General features: G+C 34.9%; 1 protein-coding gene across 1 annotated transcript in view; it reads right to left on the reverse strand.

Moving 5' to 3' along the window:
* Positions 1–26,443, reverse strand: part of EYS (eyes shut homolog) — a 674,079-nt gene extending 647,636 nt beyond the window's left edge. The window contains exons 1-2 of the mRNA XM_056488606.1: positions 25,684–26,443; positions 23,423–23,536 (exon numbers count right to left, since the gene is read on the reverse strand). Of these exons, the coding sequence (XP_056344581.1) occupies positions 23,423–23,536; positions 25,684–26,443 (874 nt within the window). The remainder of the gene's footprint in view (positions 1–23,422; positions 23,537–25,683) is intronic.
* Positions 26,444–27,258: the final 815 nt, after the last annotated feature.

The following is a 27,258-nucleotide window of genomic DNA, read 5'->3' on the forward strand; positions in this document are numbered from 1 at the left end:
TATGTATAGCCATCAGTTTTTCAAAGTGAAAAAACAACTGCACATAATTTTTTATGTTTTCTAGTGTTTGAATTTCATTCCTCAATTAAGTAGATTAGGTACTTTGTTCTTTTGACACATGGTATGATGTCAATAAACATTCAACTACTTTGAAGACATTGTTTCAAACCACCAATTTCCAGACATTGAAATAAGTCACATGATGTTATTATAGACTGTAAGACCTATGGTCCTTTGTATTTTAATTAATTATGAAAAATATTGTAATGACCGTTGTACTCACACAATTCTGAATTTATTGCCTGCCATGGAGATTTTCTTCCTTCAAAATTTTTTATGAAGAAGTTTTAGAAATCTTTTTGCTTACCTTCTTGCATGTGGATGTTAGAGCTACTTGCTTTCTTTGTGCTCATTCACGTCAAAGAACAGAAGACTGGAACTAGGGAAACAGTCAGGAAAGGGTACATTGCATCCCCAGAGTACAGCCCTGTACCTCCACTCAAACATTAGCCAGGCAGTCACCAAATTCCTTGGAGGTTGCCTCTGGGTGGGGATGGATATGAGGGCTTTCTGAAGTATGGAAGAGAAGTTTGCAGCTGAGATACTGTTTAGAGTGTGAAGATGATCCAAGTCAGGTCTGTTCTAGGGAAAGTGATCTTTAATATGATAACAGAGTTTGACTTGCTTTGAGTGCACTGGTGGCACCACAGCTCCTGCAGCACCAGTGACCCTAAGGTTTCAGTGAACAGGCTGCATTTTCTTAATAAAGTCCTCACTGTGAAAAGCCATAATTTGTTTGTAAATGTAAAAGATCCAATATATATTCAGTCTCTGCTGTTGTTAACTAAGGCTGCAAGTGTTTAGAATTGTATTCCCAAAAGTATAAGTTACCTATTTACATATTTACTGAGCAAGACAGATTGCAGAAGACATGAGTGAATATGGCTTTGCAGTCTAGTGTTTAAAGAACATGTACAGCAGCTCTGAAATGCATAATGTGGTTAAGATTCTTGCTCCTTTAACAGATAATGATCAGGATTCTGTCCAGAGTCCAGAGACAAACATATCTCTTTTCCTCTGTACTGACAGTTTCCATGGAAGATGAAGACATTGCAAAGCATCATTGTAAAAACTTATGTAACTATACATTGCCCTTAATGATACAGATTTGCCATGTGTTTTACTTTTGGTTTATTTCTATTTGGAAAATAAACATGGTTTGTAGAGTGTAAGGAAGGGACACTAGGAAGTCTTTAGTCCAACCTCCTGCTTGAAGCAAGATGTGAATTATGAATCTGGCCAGTTTAGTCAGGGCTTTATCCTAGTCTTCTAAACCATGCAAGATGAAGACTGTAATCTCTCTGGGAAACCCGTTCCAGTATTGGTTCCAGCTCCTAGTTGCAGTTCCTTGAAGCTGTGCAAGAATTGCTTAGCAGAAACAAGAAAACCCTCTGTGTTATCAGCACTGTTTCCAGCACAAATCCAAAACTAGCCACTATGAAGAAGATGACCCCAGCCAAAATTATTTCTTTTACCACTCATGGAGAGATAAGAGATAACAGGCTCTGCCATAGGATCAGATTTTGAGCCAGGACTCTGAAGTGTTACATTTCAAACACAAAACTCCAAGAAATACTGAGGGTTTGAAAAGAGTATTTTGTAAATCATAATGGTAAATTCAGTCGTGATGTGGAACTGCAAGCATAACATTAAAGACGTTAATTTGGTTTTCTTATTTGTATTACCTAATATCTTGTACTAAACTCTTTATTTTGAGACTTGTTTATGAACATGAAACATGTTCATCTTTCTATGCCTTTCTCAGGCATAGAAATCTGTGCAATGAATTCTAATATCCTTTCTCCATCAAAGGTAATTAATCACTATGCTGGAGAGAAAGATTAGTATACTCAATAGTGGTGTTATCAGTCCTGTGACTTTGTGTCTGGAAATATTTCCCAAAGCACAAACTTCTAGTGACCTGTCATTATGCAAGGAAGTTTAATTTTTAAAAGAAGTTTGTATGACAGGTGAAGAGAGTTCCAAGTGAAAAGGTTAAGTATTTGTTAGATCATTTTGTTACTAGATTAAAATGTCTGTATAAGTTAGTATATATCAAATTATTTTTAAAAGCATGTGAGTGAGAAGCATAAAGGAATGTCATCTGCCCTAACTTTTACTGTCTACTGCAATATGGATAGAAGAAAGGTGCTGGAGGAAAGGGATAAAACCACTCCTGACTGCAACCAAAGGTGCAGGAATCCAGGCAGAACTTTAAGCAATGGGGAGAGAAGCATGAGCATAAAGCAAAGGATCTGTGAGAAACAAAGAAAACAGGGAGCTAAAGCACCACAGCAAAGGGCAGAAGGACATTTTTTCTATGGTCCCACAAAGCAAAGTGTAGAAATTGTTTCAAACCAGGGAACTGGATTAACAAAAGAGCTGATAGCAATATTGTAAGAAAAGATACAACAAAGGCTTTTTATTTTAATTTTTCTTTGCTACAGTGCATTTCTTTAAAAGTTCATTGTTCTCATTATCGTTTTATAAAACATGGCTTTGGCAATATAGTCTAGAAGTCCATACTAGAGTGAAACTGCAGGCTGGCCCAATTCAAAGCTCTAGTATTTTGTGTCACTGTTGCTAACATTATTTTTTTCAACTTCATAATGAAAACGGATACTATTTTCTAGTATAGAATATTATTAAAATACAAATAAACTTAGCATAAGTTAGCTACAACAAAGGGGTTTTGGCTGGTCTGTTAACAAAATGCATTAGGTACCCTATTCTGGACTTGAAGGGTCACAAAAACCTTTAAAAAGCAGAATTAAATATTTGAGAGTATAGAAAAAGCTCCAAAATTCCAGTAGCACTAGGGAATGAACAATTCTTCTCAAGTACATTTCTTACAGCTGCTTATCTGATTTTAAAACTCCTCATATTTCATAGTAGCTGAGATTAGATATTAGGATGAAATCCTAACTGTGAGGGTGGTGAGGCATTGGAATGGGTTGCCCAGAGTAGTCATGATGCTCCATCCCTGGAAATGTCCTAATCCAGGTTGGATGAGGCTGTGAGCAGCCTGACCTAGTGGACTATGTCCCTGTCCATGGCAGGAGGCTTGGAAATACCTGTTGTTTAAAGTCCCTTCCAACACAAACCAGTCTGTGATTCTATGATTCACACTGAAAAAAAAAAAACCAAACAAATGCAATCTGAATTATTGAATTTAGCCTTACTCAACATGCAGTATTATCACTCAGGCCGACTCTTCAATCTGCTATGTTATTTTTCATTACATGAATTTTTAGAAATTAACTCTAGACTGTAAAAATTAGCTAAATTAATTTTTGAGCTGTTTAAGTGCTACATGATATTATCACTGTATCTCATGACTACAGCTACATCTCCAAAGACACTGTTATTGAAGATGGAACCAAAAAAGCAAGAAAGTTTCTAAGCACTTGTTATTTAACAACAAATGTTATTTGTTTTTGCTGGTGTTTAGGCTGATGATGAACTGGGATATCAAATGATAAGAGTTGTATGGATATAAAACCAAGAACTAAAAAAATAACAAAATGGCATAGGGAACTCAGAGCTCAAAATGGTGTAGACTTCTGGATTACAACTGTGATGTTTATAAGAGACATTTCTTCCTCCTGTGCCTCAAGTCTAAAGCTTATGTGCGTGTGTATTTTATTTTTGTTGCTGCTGGGGTTTTCTTGTTTGGTTTATACTTATTTTCCATTATTTTTATTTTTATTTTAAGAATATTTTTCTAATCACAGACCATTTCCTTTTCCTGGACTACCAGCTGAAGCCTTGTCCCTCAGGCATGAAGAGCTATTGTTTGCCTGGCAAAGATTGAAGGATGGCAGTGTGCCCTTCTCCTCAGGGGCCATCTCCAGAGATGGAGCTGGAGCAGGGAAGGCAGCAGTCATAAAACCCAGCTCAGACCAAGGTGAGTCTGGGACCCTGCACTGCTGGGTCAGTACACAGCCTGAAGCCTTCTGCTGTTAATGGCAAAAATCACATATTCTCTGCACTCTTCAGAGCTTTACAGTCTCTCCACAGGTGCAAGAAACTGTCAGCCAGCTAATCAGTAGTGTCTTTACCCTCTAACTGGCAAGACAAAAAAGGCAATCTGGTGTATATATAATGAAGAATTTATGGTATCCTCTTCAGAAAGTGCTTCAGATTATGCATCAGCCTATTGCCTTGCTATCCAAAACAGTATATTCTTGATTTTATTCATCCTATTATGGAAAAATTATGCAGATCACTGATTTACAAGATAAAGTCTCTTGTAAGGTTTCATCCATCCTCAAAGCCTACATGAGCCAATAAGCCAAAAACCTGGGGGTTTAGTCCTTTTCCTTCATTCTGACATGTTTTCAAATTTTTACTTCTGTTCTGTCTTCATGTCATTGCTTTTTACTCAATTATAAATATATTCTGCTTATTTTTTATTTTTTTTTTTTTTAGGCTAGAGTTATTTTTCTTCATAATTGTATGTATGAGGCTGTGTTAAGGACTTGTACTGAAAACAGTGTTGATAACACATCAGGGTTATTGTTATTGCTAAGCAGTGCCCACAGTGTCAAGGCCTTTTCAGGCTGTGCAGAGAAATTGTGGCTGCCCCATTCCTGGAAGTGTTGAAGGCAAGGCTGGACAGGGCTTTGAGACACCAGGTCTAGTGGGAGCTGTCCCTGCCTGTGGCAGGGGGATTGGAACTAGATGATCTTTAAAGTCTCTTCCAACCCACACCACTCTATGATTCTTTGACACAGTGCCCCACCAGTGAAGAGGCTGCAGGTGCACTGGAATTTGGGAGGGCACATGGAGAGAATAGCTGACCCCAACCCACCCAAGGGACATCCCAGACCAGATGACCCTGTATTCAGCAAGAGGAGCTATGGGGAAGAAGGTACAAGTGGGGGAACACTTCAACTCACTTCACTTGTCCCAATAAACTAACATGTGATGGAGCCCTGCTTTCCTCAAAACAGCAGAACATCTGTCCCCTGATGGCCACTAGTGAATGAACTCCTTGTTTTGCTTTTCCTGCATGCATGGCTTCTTCTCTTCCTACTGAACTGTCTTCATCTCATCCCATGAGTATTTACACTTTTACCCTTCCAACTCTTTCTCTCCTTTCCACTTGGATGCTCTGTTTCTGGGCTTGATTTGTTGGCTAACTCTTCAGTCATCCTAGTTGCTAGGAAGTTCTTTCCAATTCCACTGACTCATGTCTATCTGATGCTTACTCCTCTCCAGTAGTCTTTTTCATAAGCTGCTGTACACTGCAGCTCCTCTTTGCTTTTTGTTCTTTTGCTCTTTTCCTTCTCTTTGTTATAGTGCCATGTTAAGGCGTTTATCTCGTGTCTACTCAGCTTTTGACTCTGGAAGAAACAATCTTTTGTCTCTTTTTTTTAAATAGGACAGATAAACTGAGATTGAAAAATGACAGTCATTATCTATGTTACCCACATTTTTAAGTGCCCTGATGAATGGGTGCCATTATTACATAGAATTCATTTTGTTATTTTAAAATAACACTGCTGGTGTTGGCAACTCTGACTCATCCACTCGTCCACTCTCTCTTCAGCCTGGCCTGTGACTGCCCTGTTACATCCTATCATTAAAAAATTTGAATATTTGGATTAAGAAGCTACTGCTGACCTTGCGTCTCTCTAAACATGAGATATGTCTTCAATTAATATTATTTCTGTATATAAACACATGCAAAATACTTTCTTAAAGAATATTCTTTTTAGCTCTCTAAATCTCTTACACCCAGAAGAGAGGTGTGTGTGTGTTTGTGTAGAGAGACTGATTTTAGGAGATTCTCTTTAGCAAAGGTATAAAAGTTCTGGAGTTATTGATGCAGTCTCATAATCAAATACATAACTAGTGAATTCTATTATGCATTTGCAGGTATATAATTGTGATTATGGGATTATACTTATGAATATTGAATAAATTATGATTTTTTAAAGTTCAGTAGATTACATATTTAAACATTTCAAATGTTCATACACGTGATAGGTTTTGGTTTTTGAGCTTTAGGTTCAAAGTTGCAGCTGCTTTTTGTGATAGTGATCAGTTTGCTGAAAAGCTTTCAAGGGATTTACATGGTCAGAGCATTGTTCTATTATGTTTATAAATTATTGTGAAGCAAAATTAAAACAAGAACTGGGCTCTTGGAAATGTATCAAAATTGCCAGGGTCTCTTTCTCCCTGAAGAGTGATAAAAGATCTCCTGTATATTGGCTTGTTTAGAGCTAGTGGAATTATTTTGAAACCTAAACTAAATAATCAATCAACAATCATTATCTGCCCTGCATTGAATTTTGTCTGCTTTATAGGCAAGACCATCAGTGTCCAGGATGGATTCCAAATAAACCATGGGTTAAAATCCATTTGCAAACTATTTAAAATTCTTTATTTGAAGCTCTGACATAAACTACAGAAATTAAATGTTTAATCATGACATATAGACCAATAATTTGTCTACATATTACTAGACAAAGCATTCAAATTTAAATTGAAATGACATGGCAGAAGACTCAAATGTATTACCATCCTTAATTACACAATGCTTTTAACACCATACATTTCTAGAAAAAAAAAAGTAATTTCTGTCATTCACATTTATTTGCGGGAATGCTGATCTTTCTAGTTGTATATGCAATTAGCTTTTAATAACATAAACTTTGACTGGTCTTCTTTTGAAAGGATGTAAAAAGAGATATATATATATATTTAATGACAGACTTCCCGATACAAAAAAATAAGTGACTTTGCTTTCAAAAGGCACAATTCTATATTTTCATGACCTTGATTCATTACTATGTGGACAAAGCTAAGGAAAAGATAGTGCTGAAAGGTGCACTATCTGTTAACTTCAGAGTGATTAATGACAAGACAAGTTATCAGGTATCTCAGAGTTGAGAACCCATTAGCTTGGGAGAAAACTGAAAAGCCAGGGGGAAGAAATAAGTCATAGTAATAAAATGAGATGAAGAAGAAATGCAGCTCTCTTGACTATAGATTGATATGCTCTTGTATCCATACTTTATGCCAAAAGGAAATTCAAATTACTGCTTATATTTGCTCTGGCTTTACATTCAAACAAACAACCACTAGTTGACCAGTAAGTACTAAGTGCATGAGTAAGAGAAAAATAACAGATGTCAGCAGCAAACCAAAGAAATTATTCTCTAGAGTGAGTTCAAAAAAAACAACAGAAAAACTACAAAAAACCAACAAAACCAGTTCAAATATAGGAGAAATTCTTATTTAGCAATTTTTCCCCACTAACATAATTACAAAGAGAAACCTAGGCTGTATTAAATTGAATTGAAAGTGTACAATATCATTTAAATCAGTAATACATGTAAATAATTTATTTTTCTTCAGACTCTAGAGTTCTTCAGTCTACTCAATGCAATGCCTTAAAACTATTAAAAATTTGTCTTTTGCAAGGATATCTATTGCAGAAAAGGAAAATATTTAGACTGAATCAATCTCAAGAGGAATTGTCTGAAATTTGTTTTACATTTCTAACTTCTCTGTGTTTGCAATGACATCCATAATTTAAAAAAATATATATTCTTCATACAACACAGCATTTCTCTACATGAATGAATTGTAGTATGAACTCCATGTATGTCTTTTGTGGTAATAGGCACCCACAGAAGTTTCTGTATTGTACAATAGTTTAAAACAGTGTGTAAAGACTTTCTGTGTTTTGAATGAAAATGGTTTCAGAAACAGTTCTGGTTATGCTTTCTTTTTATAAAACAATAGCAACAAAAAACCCACTGATACAAGCAAAGCATGCTTTAGTTGTCAAGTGTTGATAAAATGGTGCCTACTAAGTGATATGCTATGAAATTAATTGAGTAAAGACTACCTGCTGGCTTTAAAGGGCAATAATAACAGTAAGAAACTGTGAAACTGCAGCTTTTTGTACTGAACACTTATTAAGCTCTTTATTCCTGCAGTGAAATAGATTTCTTTTGGAAAAAGCAAGTGAAGAGTGCATGCCTGTGTTCTACATGGACATGCAGTCATGGCACACTCAAGGGTACAGAGATCAGGTCTTGCAGGTGCAGGTCACAGCAGGGACAAATCTAAGCAGGGAGGACTGTGAGTACAGAGAGGAAGAAGGCACTGAAACCTAGAGCTCATGAAAGCTTCTAGATTGGTGACAGGACTTTGGAAAATGAGTGGTGTCTATCTGAACTGTGATATAATACCCTCTGAACAAATACTACCTCATCCTCAATGCACCCACACCCTAAGGATTTTGATATTCTATAATTGTCTAACACAGTTGACATATTTAGGCTCAAGCCTACCCAGTTTGATGTGCTTTCTGCCTGTCTTCAATTATGTAACTGGGATAATGGAGTTAAATGATATTTATTCACTTCTAATTAAAGTAACATACACCAAGGACATCAGCTTATTTATTTTTTGACACACTGCATACACACACCCTACATACCCAAGCTCAGTGAAGATACAAGAAATAGGAACCTCTCTAAACTCCCTCAAAAGTTTGAGAAGCTATAAATTATGAGGGAAAGTCATGCATATCAGCCAGAAAGAATTCACTTCATAAAAAAGAACAGTATGGGAAATCATAATTAATTTTAATAAAACAGAGGTATGCCCACTTATTGTGGAGAAGATCATATTAATTTCATGAAAACTTACTGCACAATACATACATCTTAAGCATCAATTACATTATGCCTTGTTGTTAAAATATATATTCAGAAATATCTTTATTTAGAAGCACAGTTATAGTGATCTAATACTATTGAAAGACTTGACACATCAGTGGGAAACTCAACTGTTTTAAAAGGACAGTGATTAATAAATGTATATAATTAAATCCGGTTTAATTTGTTCTAAATAATGAATCACAAAGTAAAAAAATACTACACTGAAAACATGAGTACACAGTGAGTAGATGTTTTTTGGCTTTATTTGGTTTTTATCCATAAAACTAAATAAATGCTTAAGCTTTTGTTCCTCTTGTCCAATAAAGCCATGGTTATCTTGGAGCTGCAATTCAGTACATTCAAAGCATACTTCTTGCATTTCAAAATGTGTATTCATTTACAGAATGCTGTTTGACTTGGGGTTTTCAATTTTTTTGTAAATGATCACTGAATTAAATCCATGAAATAATCTCGGTCACACTGGAAAATGAGTCTGACACAAATGAGAGTCTGTAATTACAAATTATTAAAATTTGTTGGGGACAGCTTTTGCTGTGGATGAGTTTCAAAATACTATAGAAAATAAGATGCAAACCAGAGAAATGTACTGAGTCTACATTAGATAAGAATAATCATCTCTGCAATAACTGACTAAACGGTATTTAGAAATTAGTTTCATGCATTTAGAACTTAACAATCAAAATGTGAATCAGAAATTTTTTGTATACTACTGAGTTTCAGAGCACTGGTCATCATTACTGTAATACTTAAATCAGCTGAGAAAGAAAAAATATATATTCATAATTAGTCTAGGCATAGCAGTTTTCTAGTTAGACCATTGAGAGGTAGTTTAGAAGGTGTCAGAATTACCTATGCAACATGATGTTTGAGTGCAGATATGAACCTATAGGTTGCTACATGTCACAGGATGCCTGACAATTACAATTTAAATACCAATGATAACACATAAAGGGGTTCAGATTCAGCTAATTAATCAGAAGAGCAGAGAAGAAGAAATTAATGGAATTCATTGTCAATGTTTAGCTTTTTAAAAGATCAAATGGAAAAGTAATCAAGCTACTTGCAAATTCCTGGAAGACAGTAAAGATACCATAAAATAGCAATAGGACAACACAACTTGTAAGCTACAGATCTTGTCAAACCTGTCTATGTTTATAGAAAACAACAAGCATGTTAATGAAATTTATATCACATTTATTGTAATATAGCACTTGGTATAGTTTTTCATAAATAGTTGAAGAAAACATATTCTAGTTCTATCTCAGATTATGTGTTCTGTTGAAAAAACAAAGTCAAATAGAAAGGGAATCATTATAGAAACTCCTGCTTAAAAGAAGAAGCAGCAGCAAAATTTAAATGAGCAGGTTTCAGAAAGACAATTTGAATAAATTTGAGTTTAATTCAAGGGAAAAAAAATAGTATTGGAATAGTGTCATGGCAGCTTCCAAATACAAGAAAGATTTCAAGATTTTCCCTCCAAGAAAATCCTGTAATAGCATAAATTACCAAAATAGAGTAGCCCAATCTATAGACTGAGTCAGCATGGAGGTCTGGATGGTGTGTTGAGGACTGTTCAAGACTACAATTTGGGGTTACCAGAATCTATACAGATAAAGATAATGTATAAGATTTTATCTTTTCTTACTATTATTATTATTGTTATTGTGCTAGCCATTATAGATATAATTTTAAATTATCATTTAGCATAAGGCTTTACAGAGCCTGTGTGCTTTTCTTCTTGGGATCCTAACACATTAGCAATTACTGGTAAATACTTTAATGCTAGGAAGTGCTACAAAAAAGGTCAGAGATAATGACTAGAAATCATGTATTGGTTTTTCTTGTTGCAGCCTAATAAAAGAAAATATTTTTTTTATTATAGGGAATATTTTGGGTATCCAACAGTGGAGAAGAGAGATGAAGAAGCTAATACTGATATTAATTTAATATTACATTTATTTGATTTTTTTCAGCCAGCATGGAAGCATAGGATACACTACCTCAGAGGATGATCTTTGCTTAGTCAAAGGCAAATGTAAGTGTGCTTGAGTTCTAAAAATAATTTCATCAGAACATTTTTTAAGTATAAATGTAGAAGAAAGCTAGAGTAAAATGCAAAAATTGGCAAATAAAAAGGTGCTTACCATAAAAGCTAAAATGTTTTAAAATTCTAAGGAAGGAAAGTAGAAATGTCAATAAAATGCAAAATGGCACTACACCAAACATCTTTGCAGTGGCTCCAAATTATATATGTCCCTATGATGGTGCTATTGCACAACAATTCAATGGAAATGATAAAATTCTGTCAACCAATGGAAAAGAAATCCTGAATGCTGGTGCAAGGGGAACAATTCAGTACCATTAAATCATTCATCTATCATTTCTGACAAAATGCTAAATGAAACTTAGCCAAGAAGCAGATAGCAGCAGTACCACCTTTGTGATATGCTTAAAACTACTTAACAGCTGCAATAGAGTAATTCAACAGAAATTTGCAGCATTCCCACCAAAATACAGAAATATAGGAGACATTACTGACTCAGAAAGACTGTGCTTTTGACAAAGTTCATACAAAGAACATTTTTTTCACTTGAAAGATAATGTTCATCTCTTCAAATAGAAAAATGACTCCTCAGGCATGATAATGACCATACTAATTCGCCCAGTGATAAAAATATTATTAGGAGAATTATGCTTGACAGTGCTGATCCTAATAAATTTCTAGCTAATCTGTTCAGTTTCTGATTTTACTGGTTTTGCTGGGATCAAGTAAATTTTATTCACAGTAGTTCTATGGTGCTGTGTGATTTGTGATGAAAATGTTCTGAAAAACCAGGCATGTTTTAGTTGTTGCTGACCAGTGTTTACACATAATATCAAGGCCTTTTCTGCTCCTTGTCCCTCTCTAGCATTGTGCAGGGTGGGGATGTAAAAGGTGGGAAGGAATGTGACCAGGATAGCTGACCACAACAGACCAAGGTGATATTCCACACCATATGGTGCCATGGTCAGCTACAAAAAGCTGGGAAAAGAATGAAGAAAAGGATGATATATGGACTGATGGTGTTTGTCTTCCCAAGTAACAATTACATGAGACAAAGTCTTTCTTTCCTGGTGATGGCTGAACAGCTACCTGCCCACAGGAAGTGGTGAATTAATTCCTTAATTTGCCGTTCATGTGTTGACAGGTTCTTCTTAACCTATTAAACAGTTTTTATCTCAACCCTCAAAACTCAATGAGCTTTCTCACCTTTACCCTTTTGATGCTCTCCCCCATCTCACTGGTGGGAGTGAGCAAAGCTGGATAGGGATTTCCTGCCTAGTGGGCTTAAACCATGACCCTGATCAAAGCTGGTATGATATGTACAACTAAGGGCATTTTAAAATAACATCCATCAATGCAAGCCACTCAGTACTATCAGCTATCAGATTCCCTAGAGGTTTCAGGAAAAAAATCATTATACAGGCAAGTTTTCAAATAAATTTTTTCATTCATAATGGGTGAGACATATCCTTATTTAAAGTAGACTTTAGTTCTTTCAGTGATAAAAAGTTAAAATGCAATAATTTCTTTAATAATACAACCTGTACATTGCACTTAGTTGGCAGAAAGGAACCTGCATTTGTCAGTATATGTAAGAGAAAGACTTTGTGCTAAATCAAAATGTATATAATTGCTGGGCTGTAGACTGTTCTTTGCTAATCATTATGTACATATTCCAATATATGCCATATATAATCAACTCTTTCCATCAAAGCAAAAAATAATTAAACCTTCATATCAACATCAAGGAAATTTTAATCCATCTGCACAGTACTGAAGAGCTGGAAGATGCTGAAAAGTCCATTAGATCTGTGCATTGCTACTGAAATTAACTTAAAAATCGGTGTGAGAATTTAGCTAGGTTGACAATATAACTGATAAAACATACATGGATAACAAAGAGATGAATTTGAGTTCTATCTTGGGACAATAAAAACTCATCATATTATTTTGAATGCAGGAATATTCTATCAATTTTTTCAAAACCAGTTTTATGTCAATGTGCAGAAGTTAAGAAACTTGCAGTCATCAGAAGAAGAACCTCAGTATTTTATGTATGAATTATTTTGCTGATAGAAAGAGACAGAATATAATTTTGACTACAGAGAAGAACAACACAGATGGATGCTTTTTCAAGAACAAATACACTTGTCCAGGTGTCTTCATGTCAGGTGATAGACTGCTGCAACTTATTTTCACTGTCCAGATAATGTATACATGCATGGCTGAAAAGAAAGCTGATGAAGCATTACATGGACATGCTCAAGATAAATCTGAAGTGGAATGTCAACAGTACCACCACAAGGTATAAAGCTAAAGCCTAAGAGTAATATGTTGTGTCAGAGAACCTATGTTGATATTGCTAAGTCCTTCAAGGAAAATTGATTGGAAAAAGAGACTGCAGTGAAAAGTACAAAATATTTTTTTGGCATTTATCTTACTAATTGGCTACAAAATCGCATGATAATTTACAGTGGCTACAAATGATAATGTCTTAAAAATGAGATTAATTTTTCATGAAGAAGCTATAAAAATGAATTTTCCCATATTGAATTAGTAATGACTGTAAAAACATATCTGGAAACACAGGAAACAGTTTAAGATTTAGGCTATTCTGATGGAAATCTGGCACTGTAGAGCTTTGGAGTGATGGGGCACTGAGAAAGAATGATTAAAGCTTACAAATTTACAGGAGTTGTAGTGGTGATGTGCAGACATAACTATCCAATTTTGGTGAAACAAAGTGTTTGTGGACTAGTCCCACTTTCATTTTCAATATTTTCATGTTATTTTCATTTTTTATATACCTCTGGAAAAGCCTAGCAACACAGAGCCTGCAATCAATTTAGCTAAGCAAATATTACCACTACCATTTCCACCTGGATGTTGATGATGTGGTTTAAAGCTGGTTTTTTTTAAGTCTGACCTATTATGTGAAGACAGCCAGCACAATATTAATTTGTGGAGATGAAGCCAAGTGAAATAACATGTGTTTACATTAAGAAAATATTTACTTTCTCATCATCTGCTGCTCAGCTGTTTTCTCTCACATAGATGATAGGTAGTTTGGTGTAAAAGCCTTTAAAGTTATAACTTACTTCATTGCAACCTATGAATATGATACAGAGTCTCTCCTGCCAGGAAATACTAATTTATTGATTTTACTGCTGTGGACAAGTCAGCAGTGATACCATTGCCTTTTACTTCTGATGATTACCTTAGCAAGTATATTACCATATTAACCTTCTGTTATTATTAATTTCTTTATTTTATATTTTAACTAGGGATATTAATTTATTCTGTGCTTCTTTATTAAACTCTTAAATAATTCTTAATTGTGTCTAAAGCATCAAGAATTTCTTAGAAAATTCTTGGTTTCCTCTACAGCAATCTATTACAGAATTCTTTAGTTGTATAATTTAGTCTTCTTTTACAGTATTTCTTTCTCTCCAGTCATTTTGACTGCCATTAAAACTGCTGCTTCATAACTCCTTTTCCCAATTAGTATGCCTAGAGGTTTAATATGAAACTGCCATTGAGTAAGCTGAATTGAAAATATTATATGGTTTTAGCAGCAGCAAATTATGCTATGTACAGTACATAGTTCAGCCTGGAGAAGAAGAGATTGAGAGGAGACCCCACTGTGATCTTCACTATCCTCATGTGGGCAAGTGAAGGGGCAGGCTCAGATCTCTTCATTCTTGTGACCAGTGACAGGACTTGAGGAAATGACATGAAGTTGTGTCAGGGGAGGTGTGAGTTGGACATCAAGAAAAGGTTTTTCACCCAAAGGGTGTTTGGGCACTGGAAAGGCTCCCCAAGGCAGTGGTCACAGCACCAGCCTGACAGAGTTCAAGAAGCATTTGGCCAATGCTCTCAGACACATGGTGGGGTTCTTGGGGTGTCCTCTGCAGGGTTAAGAGTTGGACTGATGATCCTGATGGGTAACTTTCAGTGCAGAATATTCTGTGATTCTATGATCCTAAAAATGTAATCCTACTTGGTGGCAAAAATTTTCATTGATGATCCTAAAGTAAATAAATCAAGCCAGAATGAGTAGCTCTTTTCTGGTTGTTTAGCTGCTACTTATGCAGCTTCTATTGATACAAACATTAAATTCACTTCACAGGAATACATGAACTAAAAGATTTCTTGAACTGCAGGGCCCCATAACCTCTTGAAAGCACTACATTGTATATTCACTTCTATAATAATAAACAATCTACATTTGGGAAAACAGTGGATCCCTTTGAATAGGCTGGGCAAAGGTATTATTTCCAGAATGACAACTGATTTGGACTTTAAACTAGAAACCAACAGAGGAGAGAGAGAGTTACCAGCAGTCTGTAAGGGAGTGACAGGCAGGGTTGATTAGAGTCTGAAGGGATGTGAACAAAAAGGAACACAAAACCAATAAACATGGCTTAAGCAAGACCACCCCCAGCATTTACAGGAAAGCAAGGAGAGCCTATAAAACACTATTATGGAAAAAAAAAAAAAAAAAAAAAAAAAAGATACTGTTTTAGGAAATCAGCACACTGAGGTGTTTTATTTCAGGTAACCCTGCACACAAAGAATAACAGGAGAAACTGGAGGTCTTTGTGCTGTTGTAGGACTATCATTTTGTTGGTATCACAGAGATTGGTTAGATGTCTTGTTTAATGAATGCTTCAATGGAGGAGTACAGGTTCTTTAGGATCAGCAGGGCAGACAAGGAGAAGAAGTTGCTCTCTATGTGAGTAAAAGGCAGAAATGTGGATCTCCATCGGTTTTGGATGCTAAGCTGGCTGAGAGTTTATGTGTGAGGATGAAAGAGCAGAGCTGTAGAGGTGACAAATATGTGGCTGCTGTAGACTGGCTGACCAGGAAGAACAAATGGTGGTGCCTTTTCTGGACAGATAGAAGCAGTCTTGTGTTCACAGGACTTGGACCTCATGGGGAGCTTCAATTACACTGACATCTGCTCAAGGAACAGCACAGCAGGGCATAAGGAACCCAAGAGGTCCTTAAGGAGCATTAATGACAACATCCTGACCCAAACCACAGAGGGGCAATGAGGACAATGGTTGATTTCATACTCACAAGCAAGGATTGGCTAACTGGCAAGTTGAAGGTAGGCAGTCCTCCAAACAGTTTATGGTTCAAAGATACTGGAGTTTTTTTATTATTTTTAAACTCTATAAGAGTATAACATTTAATACATTTATTTCTCCAGTGTTCCAGGTGACCGAAGTCTTCCTGTAAAACTTTTCTTATTATCATTTTATTGAAGGAACATCCTAACTAGTATATTTCATTATTGCAGCTTTAACTTCTTTACTCAAGTTGCAACAATTGTTGTTGTCACTGTTGATCATTTCTCATGCATATTTGCACACCTCACTTTCTTACCAGTCTTCAACAGTAGATGTTAATTTCCAATGTAATCACCTTTCTCTGTGGGTGTCTGATAAATATCTATAAAACACAATATTTTGAACATTTATAGAATAATACGCTATTTGATTGCTATACAGTTGTCACCAGAAGTTTGTAATATTAAACAAGGTGAAGCTCATACATTTTACTGTGAGAAGCTGCAGCAAAATCTGTGGATGTAGGATAGTTTAACATTGTAACATGCATTTTTATAAAAACACAAGTAGTCAGGTACCATGATTTCTATTGTTATGCATAACATTTTTGCTATTGTAGGTCCTATCAATAAACTTCCCTTTTCATGAAATCTGAGTTTGATTGTTTTCTGTTCCTATTTCCTATATCTTATAATAGGATACATCAATGTGATACCTATCATGCAAATCGTTTATGCACAAAAAATTCCAGAGAGGCTTCAGTTGTCCAGTGAATAAGCAGGATCCATGTCCAAACACCTGAGCTGTATTCTTGTCTCCTACAGTGCCCTGATGAGTGACTTAGGGCATTCTGATATGGTTACCTGGAATTCAGCTGACATTATTTCAGTCATAAAATCTTTAAAGAATATTTATTTTTGCTTGCACAGTCCTTAGTACAACAATGACTGAAATTGCAGCCAGAATTAATGTAAGGCTGATATCTTCTATTTTTTCTATTTCACAGTATTTTATCTTATTCTGGTCTTTTTCCATCTCTGTATGAATTTCATAAGCTATTATTGTCAACCCACTGTGAAATAATAGCAGTAACCTTTTATTTTTGCTCATAAACTAGGGATTTGATTTAAATTTTTTTTCTTTTAGAAATTTGTTACTTGCTTAATGCTGAGAATTTTAAACAGTCTTCTGTTCAAAGTGGCACTAACTTTATTGGATATGTCACTTTCATTATTTCCTGCAGAATTTGTCTTCTTTCTACAATAACTATTATTTTTAATTTGCTTTGTCAGAGTTTGTGTGATTTCAGTATGCTCTCTAAACTTTCATATCACCTTCTGTGTTCTATTTTTTTCCTCTTAGTAAGTGTAATTTATAACTCTGTAAGTGAAATGGCAGCACAGGCACAACCAGAAAGAAATATTACATCTCCATTTTTTCATCAATATTAACCCAATATCATGCAATGTATGCTTTGTCTTCACCAATACAACTGTGATTGCTAAATATGAATAATGACAGTCAAACCATGAGCAATATCTGTTGTATTATCTACCTATCTGTCTATTCATCCATCACCTCACTATCCAATCACTTCCATAAAAATGAATGTGATATATTTTATGTACTTAATGGAGTCTTTGGCATATCTCCCATTTCAGGCCCAGCATTGTGCTGAGGTAGAGCTCTTTTGCTCTTGGTATTTGCTGTGGTTTATGGTTAACAAAGAATGCCATATTTCAGCTGCCTTTCATTCATCAGCCTCATTGACTACCCTAGATTCCCAACCATAAGCTGTATTAAGAACACATTCTTGTGCCTTTTTGCAAAGAGTGTTTCTGGTTTTATTTCAAACACTTCCATTCCTCTTATTTTTCATTATTTTATCTCTTCTTTTGTTTTCAGGTGGTTTTTTTTATCTTTGGATAGTAATCATGCAACTTAAAATGTTGTTCTTTAAATCCTCATTTCTAATCAGTTTAATAGCTGGTACCACTTTCTGAGCATCCAAAACATTCAAATCAGTTTTATAGAAACAAATATCTTTTTCCATTTTTTTCTTTTTTTTTTGCCACTCCTCCACTATATCCTCTATTGTGGTTTCATCTTATCTTCTTAAGTTATGCAAAAAGTTATTATTAAATCTTGGCTTTAAATGCTTTTAGTTCTACACTGATTAGAGTTACATGAAACAGTCTGGATAATGTATCTGTAAAGGTTTATCAAGAAAAAAAAATACATGTGCTCTTCCGGGCATATAGAAATGATCTTGCTGCTTCCTACTGCTTGTCATATTTCATATATATATATATATTTATTTTTTTTTTAATAAAATAAAGATTATTACACTGGTGTGTTTAAAGTCGTAAGAGAAGCAGCATTCTTTCCCAAAATAATCTTTTACAGAACTGGTTGCTTCATTAATAAATAGTATTGATGATATTCCTTCTCATGAATCACCTAGTAGATATTGAAACAATAAACTAAAATTAACAACTAGCTAGAATTTATGTCCAAGCATTTTCTCATTCCCTGTTTCCCCATTTATTTACACTTTTTGATTAATCCCCTTTTGTATGTTAATGAAATGAAATTCAAAGAATTCCTCCATCATATTTTAGGCATTTAGCTGAAATACACAAGTTACTACCTTACTGTGATATCTTTGTTATCATTGGAGAGAGAGACAATTCTAGGGCAGAGCAAGCAAGATCAAAATTAATGTCTCCACTGACTTGTTATTATGATTTTGCTAAAATGTGAAATAAACCACTTTAGAAAACATACCAAAAATTCCAGAAGTGACTCAGATGCTAATTATAATCAGTTGAGAAAGGGATACACATCCAGTAATAAGCTTTTAAACACCAGTACTTTTCATGGTAAGCTATTGCAGACTCACATTTATGTAAAAGTGAAGGATCAGAAGACTTTGGGAGGCATCCTGGACAGTTCAAAGTAGAAGCTATAAGCATCTAGGGGTTTTTTCATCTGTTATTGTCTTTTATTAATACACCTGTACTCAGTGCCATTCTGAATACACCTTTCCTCCTCCCTTTATTAAGCTTCATTTCTCTCTACTCCAGACTGCTACACACCCTGCAGGGAAATCCCTGCTCCACCACAGTCTTCCAGTCTTCACCACCAGCTGCAAGGGAATATCTGCTCTGGTGCCTGCAGCACCTTCTCCCCTTTCCTTTACTGGTCTTTATATTCATTGAGCTGTTCCTCCTCTTTTCTTTTTTTTTTTTTTTTTCTCTTAACTTTATTTTTCTATATGTGTGCAGCATTTTGCCCTTCCTCAAGCACATTTCACCCAAAGTGCCCCTATATCTGCTTTGGGATTAGCCATGACCTGTAGTGGGTGGGTTGGAGCAGGCTGGAACTGCAGCTTGACCAGGCACTTTATATGATAATAAATATGGCTAAGCCTCCTGCCAAAGGGGGTTGGAGTCTAGATTACTTTTGGATAACTTATCCTTTTTTATATTTAATTTACATCCTCTTAAATTATTACAAGCTATAGTTGAATCACCTGCAGCACAGTTATTCACACTCTTCTTGCTTTAAGAGGTTTTGATTTCCTGTTTTCTATTATACACAGAATCTGATTCTGATCAGATTAGGAACAGTAATAAAAAAGCTAATGAATTATGTCTATATCTGATATATCCATCAGTTTTGTGCTTCTTTTACATACTGCTATGTATTTTTAGCACTTCAAAGGTCCTGTTATTTTCCAAAGTCTAAATTTAGTACATAAACATAATGTATGGTTTCTTCAGGAAAGTCTGTTTTCCAGAAGACCATTTGTATAATAGCTCTTAGTCATACAGTCATAAAGAATATTAAGACATTAATCATGTTCTTCCACATTATCCTTTTGAGGACTCACAGTAATATTTTATAAAGTAAGGCCTTTATCAACAAGCATGTCTGTTAATCCATATGAATAAAATGATTTAAAATAATTTATGGAAAAATATAATTTAAATATGTACTTTATTCCAAAGCACATCATCAATGCCAAATGAAATAATCCTTTCAGTACAGCTGAAAGAAATTTTTATTTTCTAAGTTGGAAAATAAAAAGATGCCTGAATTATCAGAATGTAAAAGAAGACACAAAAAAAACAACATGAGATTTTTGGAGTATGTAAAGTAAATACAACAGTAAATAAACCAGTAAATGGGCCTGACCTTATTAGTTATAAAAAATCTATTTTATCTCTATCATAAAAAATAGACTTTTTGCATACTTGAATGCACTTGCTACAGGGTAATTTGCAAATGAAATATAAAGATATGAAATTAACTGATCAGATGTATAACTCTGCAAACTCATAACTAATGAAAATAGGATGCTGTAGTCATCACCAGCTGATATTTTTGCTGAGATTCTTCAGCATTCCAGTCTGACTGGAATGGTGGGTTTTTTGGGAACAGGACTTCTTCCCAGCAATATAAGGATTGTAAAAGGTACCTCATTACACAAATCTTGTATACAAGCCTTTTTACAGGATGACAAAGTGAAAAATATAATGATCTGATGAACAGACAGTTACCATTAGCTTGCAATCAGATTTGATGTCACAGTGAGTCCTCCTTTCTTTTCTTTCTTACTTGCCTCCTACTCAAGAGACAGTCTAGCTTGAAGGGTGCTAATGAACTGCACACACACATACACAAATGCACACACACACATGCACATACCCTCAGAGACCAGCTTAGAGCAAAATATAAACATTTTACCTTCCAAGTGGCTCCTTCCAGTGCACACAGGCCCTGGCACTTTTGCTCCCCTCTTCTTTTGCTGATGCTGGGACTCTCACCTGCTCCAATTGGCACTGGGCATCTCAGCCACCATCTCTCAGAGTCTGATGCCCCTTGCTGACACAGAATTTACTCTCTTACACACTCCTACAGTCTGTGGTCTTCCTTCAGCTTGCTGATGCTGAGACCCTCATTTACTCCAAATGCTGGTACCAAAGTTGCTAGGACCCTATCCCCAGTGGTCTAACTCAAATTACAGACACCAAATTCAGACACTTTTTTCTCTCCAGTTCTGGCATTGGGACCTTAGACTACATAGATGGGGAGAGAGTGAGCTTATGTGGAAAGAGAGGTAAGAATAGATTTAATAAGAAAGAATGGATAGACTACAGTGATTCAGAGCAGGTCTCAGACAAGAGTACTGAGCAAACTGCTTATACTCTACCAGCCTATTTTTCCCTCCTTCCCTTCTGTACCCACCCCATCTGTTTTACCTGTATTCCCTTCCTCTAAATGCTTTTTAATAAGTCTAAGTGTGCAAGTTCTATGAATCAGAGTATTCAATTGTAAGAATACTGGCAAACCTAATGCTAGCTGTTTGCTGTTATGTTAAAAATCTCCCTTCAGGAAAGAGTAAAGAGAGTAATGAGACATTGCTTGCCTAATAGATCACTCTATCCTTGTGAAAATAACAACTTGGACCCAGCAACCTTTACTTATTTTGAATAAATGTTTTCAGAACATTTTTATTTTATTATAATTTTATTTAAATCCCATTAATATAGAGTCACAAGTATATTTATTATTTCCTTTCAGATCATGTGAACTAGTTACTGTCAGTGTCTTGCCTCATTTTAGAAAAAAGGACAAAGTTTACAAAATCTTAAACATAATATGCACAATATTGTTTTTATGTTTTGTTTTCTGTGTGCAAGTTTAATATCAAGACAGAGGAATGTTTTCAATTTTCTGCCAATTTCACACATTTAAAATAGCATTCAACTTACAAGATTCGTAATTACACAACTTACCTTGGCTGAGAATACAATAGAGCTGCTGCAATGGAATAACAATAGGAAAATGTCTGTTTTCCTAGAAAAAATGTCTGTTTTCACATAGTAGCATTCTTTTAGGTAACTATTCTTAAAATTGCCTTTGTGCTAGCAAACATCTTTACACAGGATGGTAGGAAGACATGTAGACTTAAACCACCACATTTGGTTAGGAAATAATTGTAAAATTATTTTGTATGTTAGTGAATCCATCCTGTTATACTACAGAACCAGAAAAAAGAATTAAAATCCTTCTTCTCCTAAGATATTAATGGTTAGAAACAAGAAAGGATTCCCCACTTTCTTTTAGTTAAGTGGAGAAAAAAAAAAAAAAATGAAACTAGTTACACTCATGGTCTCCTTTTCTCCTTCTCGATCCTTTCCAGCTACTTGGAGAGTAGGTTACAGTGCATCTTGCCCTCCAGTAGTTCAGGGTATTAAACTATTTTCATATCATTATAAGTTTGGATTTATGGCATCTGGAACAGTGTTCCTACTGTCTCATTTCTCTTGTCCCTCACTATGTCGAAATTGCAAGGATAAAAGATTTTTGTAGGGAAAATTTCAAAAGTGTTGTGCCTACAAAATTTGTTTGAAAGAACAAAGGTAAGTGTTCGAAAAAGATATGGACCATGAGTGGGTGGAAAATCAGCTTTTGAAAACTTTTTTCAGTTTTCTCATAATTATGCTGACCATGATGCTTCTATAGTGAAAGAGAAGGACAATAGCAAACAGATTTTAGGAATTTAGAATTCAGCATGCCTATCTCATTTTTTTAAAACCATGTTTCTATAGAGACTTAATTAAAATGTCAACAAGAATCTTCAGTCTTTCACTGTGAAAATAAAGATTGGTTCTTTGATCCCTCTAACTCTAATGCTTTTTTTTTTTTTCCTTTTAACTCTTCATTGCAATGTAATGATGTCTTTATATTCTATAATCGACAAGCATAAGTGATGCTTCCAAGAAAGAGACATTTTGAAAATTTTACTGTCTTTGAATATTCAAGAGCTAGCTTAATACTTGGCTCCTTCTTAAAGAATGTTCTGAGTATTGCTACTTTCTCACATCCATACAGTGAACTTCTGCTGTGAAGCACAAGAATAAACAGTTTCTCATTCCTATCCTAATCCTCCAAAAAAGTGCTTACAATAGAAAGGTTTTAGATCCATTTTAAATCCAAGCTTTTCTTATTAAAACATCTTATTTGTCCCATATATCATAAATAAACAAACTACTTAATTTCTTTAAATCAAGTTGCACCCCTAAATCTTGACATTACTGATCCTTTAGAATATCCCATCTTATATTTCCAGTACATCAATAAGAGGATATTGCAATTATGAATACAAATGTCATGACCATTTAAAATCATCCATCCAGGAGAGTTCTGATTCTTGCTAACTCTGTATTTCAGAACCAGAGCGTCAGTGATTAAGAGTCTTCCTATGTTATACTGCCAATAGAAGAAAAGTACTTGTGGATGGCATCTGATTATGAAAACATTCTATCATTTATATGTTTTTACTTCAGTACATGAGTAATTTGGAAGTCTGATTTCTATATTTTAAAAACTTACTTTTAAAAATATAAGGATATGGCAATCTGTGCAATAATCACCAAAAATAACTGTTGCAATAGAGCAGAAGTTTGTTCCCTTATTTTAATGGATAAAATTATTATTGTAAGACAGAGAAAAAAGGCGTTTCCTACCTGTAAAGCCTTTGTCACACTCACAAAGAAAAGTGTTTGGAGTAACATTGATGCAGTTACCATTGAAACATGTAGATGGCTGGCACTGTCCAACTATTTCTGTACAATTTTTACCTGTGTCAAAGGAATAGTAGGAACATTGGACTTTAGTAAATATTTAGGAAGTTTGGTGAACTTTTTTAAATGTCAATATACATAATATACATAGGCAAATAGAGAGAAAGGTGTTTGTGCTAACATTGTCCATTAGTTTGCACCAAACTCACTGAACTTCTAAGGCAAGTCAGGAAGATATTAATCTGCTTTTGTGCTCAGCTACTGTGCTTAACCTCATCTGACGTATAGTTATAAAATCATATATACCTTAAAATGCTGAAGTGTTACTAGAACTGCAGTATTTATTTTTTTTAACATGAATCTAGCTTACAGCTTCTTTCAGTATTGAGAACAAAAAATCTTCTTATGTGGAGTGGAAATGTGAGAATTTTTTTTAATATGCAGCTTTCTGGAAATTACAATTCCAGTTAGAAGTTGTTTATGGTATTACAGCATACAGGTCTAAATACCGTATAATTATGTTTGCCTCTTGAATTATTATCATGACATTATTCACACTTCAACAAGTGTTCAAATTTCTAATAGACTTTATGTTGTGGGAGGCATTTTTTCCTCCCTTATTCATGTGTAGCCATACTCATAGTATATAGTGGTTTAGTCTCCTAATTCTTCCTGTTTACATCCAGGTTATTTATGAGGACAGTACTGTCAGTACAAAATGATGGCATTTCCTAAAACTTTCCTATATAGGCTAACAAAATGTTTTAAGTATTGCTTGCTGATAGCATTAAGCAGGATGATTGCTTTTAACAGAATTGCTTGAAAATCTTTTCATTAATTCGAGCTCAATTAGTACCAGACACTTTTGGTATTATTATTTTCAAAGCATTTTACACAGCCTCCAGTAATGATAAAGGAAATATAAAACATCCTGCATACCATCAAGGTTTCCCACTATCTTCTTGCACTGTTCATAATTAGAAAAATATTTTTCTCACAACATTGACTTATTCATACCTGCATAATCTTCTATTGGCAAATGCATTAGCAACCAAATTATTATGCACTTTCAAAAGCAATTAAAAATAAATTACAGCAATCTTTATGCAACATAAGCTTCATTTCTATGAAGTGTATTTTATGTACCTCACTCCTTCCTGAACCATCAGCTGTGCTCATAGCATAGCATCACTATTGTGAGAGTATAGAAGTTCAGTCCAACAGAGGAACATTTCAAGAATTCTGCTCCACAAGTACAAAAAGAGCTACAACAATTATTTCTGTGATGAGAATGAATATTTCTGGTACTTTCTAAAATGTATCCAAACTTTATTGGTCTGATTGCAGGAGCAACATTCCCATGATTTCTTTAATCCATTTTTTTTCTCCATGAAATAAAGGTTATGGCTAGATAAGAATTTACTCAGTTATGTTATACTCTGTGGCATGGTAATACAAACCCAAATTCACTTTCTGCAAGGAGTTTTGGGTAAGTACTACAATATTTCTTTCTTGATTTTCCTTTTTTCATTTGAGACATATTTAATTTCATAATAACTGTATGTTTAACAAATTGCCTTTGAAACAAGTTTAGGAGACAGAAAAATCTGGAAGAAAATATTAAGTATTTGATTTTCTAGTCCTTCTAATTTAAGGTTTGACCTTTCAATTAAATCAAATTTTGATTTAAGAAATTTCACTAATGTAATTTGAAAGGTCTTTAAACTGAAGATGGAGGGGAATTTTGGCAGGTTGAATGAAATGCTCATTTTAACAAAATCACTTACTCTTTTTCACCTCTTTGGTTAACCAGCTATTTTGGGGGGAGCTTACTTCAAAGGATTTATGTTATTTGGTCTAAGAACCTAAACTGCAGCACAAAACAGGCAAAACAGTTACTTCTGTAAGTCAGCAAGTAGTTATTTATGTTTCATGCTTAAACAAGAAAGAAGCATGATAGGAACTCATTCTGGTTTTCTCTACAATATATTTATGAATATCAGCAAGTACAAACTGTCTTCAAATGTCTGCACATTCTCCCATAAGTGACTCCATGTAAAAGAGATTCTGCAGGTGTGGTAGCAGCAGTAGACAATCAAATTATACAAAATTCTGCTTTCCTACTGTTGTTCATATCGTTTTATCATCTGTTTAAAAAGTGTATGATCTATGTAATGTTTATCCCTAGAGGAAAAAATACTTACCTGAAAATTTTGGAGGGCATGTACATTCATAAGAATCTCCAGAAAGTTCTGATTTCTCAGTGCAGGAGGCGTTGTTGTGGCAAGGTTTAGTGGAGCATATATCAAACTTCTGGCAGAACGTTCCTGAATACTGAGAGAAACAATGGCAACTATATGCTTTTTCCCAGACGTGGCTTAGACATTTTCCATGCCCAGAGCACAGTGGTGCATCCAGGGCCTGTTGGCAAAGCTGCTGCTTCACGGTCACGTTCAGGCGAAGGCCCATGTCACACAACAGGGGACCTCTCCTGTGAAGCTCTGCAAAGTAATGAGTCCCAACACCAAGCCAGTTAGGGTCCACTTGGTGCAGCCCTCTAATCTGGCAAACAAAAATCAACTGCTCTTGAAGGAAACTGGCCTTAGGGCAGTTGATAAATTCTTCCTTGGAGACGTTTACCAAATTCATTCCGTAGGATTGAAAGGATGGCTCAGAGGAGATGAAGAGACTATCACCTAATTGAAGCTGCAAAGGGCATATCTGAGGGATATTGAGGCTATGTTCTTCAGAGATTTCTCCAGTAATACTTTTATTCATACTCCAGCACTCAGTGTAGAAGTCTGAACAGACATTTTCCCTCGGTGTCCATTTTATTACTGTTGGTTTTGGTTCTGTTCTCCATTCAGTAATCATTTGCCTCTCACATATCACCCGTCCACTGGCAATGCAAAGTTGAAGAAAGCACACTACCACACAAAATGCAAATGCTGATTTCACAGTCATTGCTTGACCTGACCAATGGAATCTTTCTTTCACATGTGCTTCATTACTGAGGATAGCTTCAGAACACTTGCTCCTTAAGGTTCACTTGTATTTTCCACTGTAACCTAGGAATTCAAACAGAGGAAAATATTTCTGTTTTCATACAGTTGAATATGAAAAACTCATAACAGAACAGGAAATGTACAACAAATCAAGGGCAACATCTAATTACTAATGGGAAACTGGAATAAGTCAAATGATCAGAACAACAACAGCGTAACAAAAAAAGTCAATTTTTTCCTAATTTTTATTCCTGCTAAAAATTGATATTTATTTTTTTAGTGCATTTCATTGCACTTGTGTACACAAGAGCTTGAAGGGATATTTTTCATGTTCCCTCCCTCTATTGACAAAACTAATGGTAATAAAGTTTAGATAGGATATCTGAGGCAAAACAAGGAGCTAAAAAGGAACATCTAAGTTCTAGTCATCAGATTTAACCATAAATATTTTTTCTGATAGTCATTTAATATTTTATTATAAAAGTAGATATTACAAAGATGCAGGCCTGAGAATTTTTGCTTTATGAAGAAAACATGCAATCACTACTCAGCTCTTTTAAATTCTTATTTCTTTATCAAATCCCTTCGCTGATTCCTTACTTTTCAATGAATATAATTGAAAATCATATGCTTGAGCCTTTTATGTATTACAGTCAAAGACAACAGATTACAGTTCTTCAGGACTATTTAATTTCTAGACTAGCCTTTTCTGTCCCTTGAATATATCTAGCAATTTTTGTTGTATGGAGGTGAGTGATTACAGAAAGAGAACCA

This window comes from Oenanthe melanoleuca, chromosome 3 (assembly GCF_029582105.1).
Source record: "Oenanthe melanoleuca isolate GR-GAL-2019-014 chromosome 3, OMel1.0, whole genome shotgun sequence".
NCBI lineage: Eukaryota > Metazoa > Chordata > Aves > Passeriformes > Muscicapidae > Oenanthe > Oenanthe melanoleuca.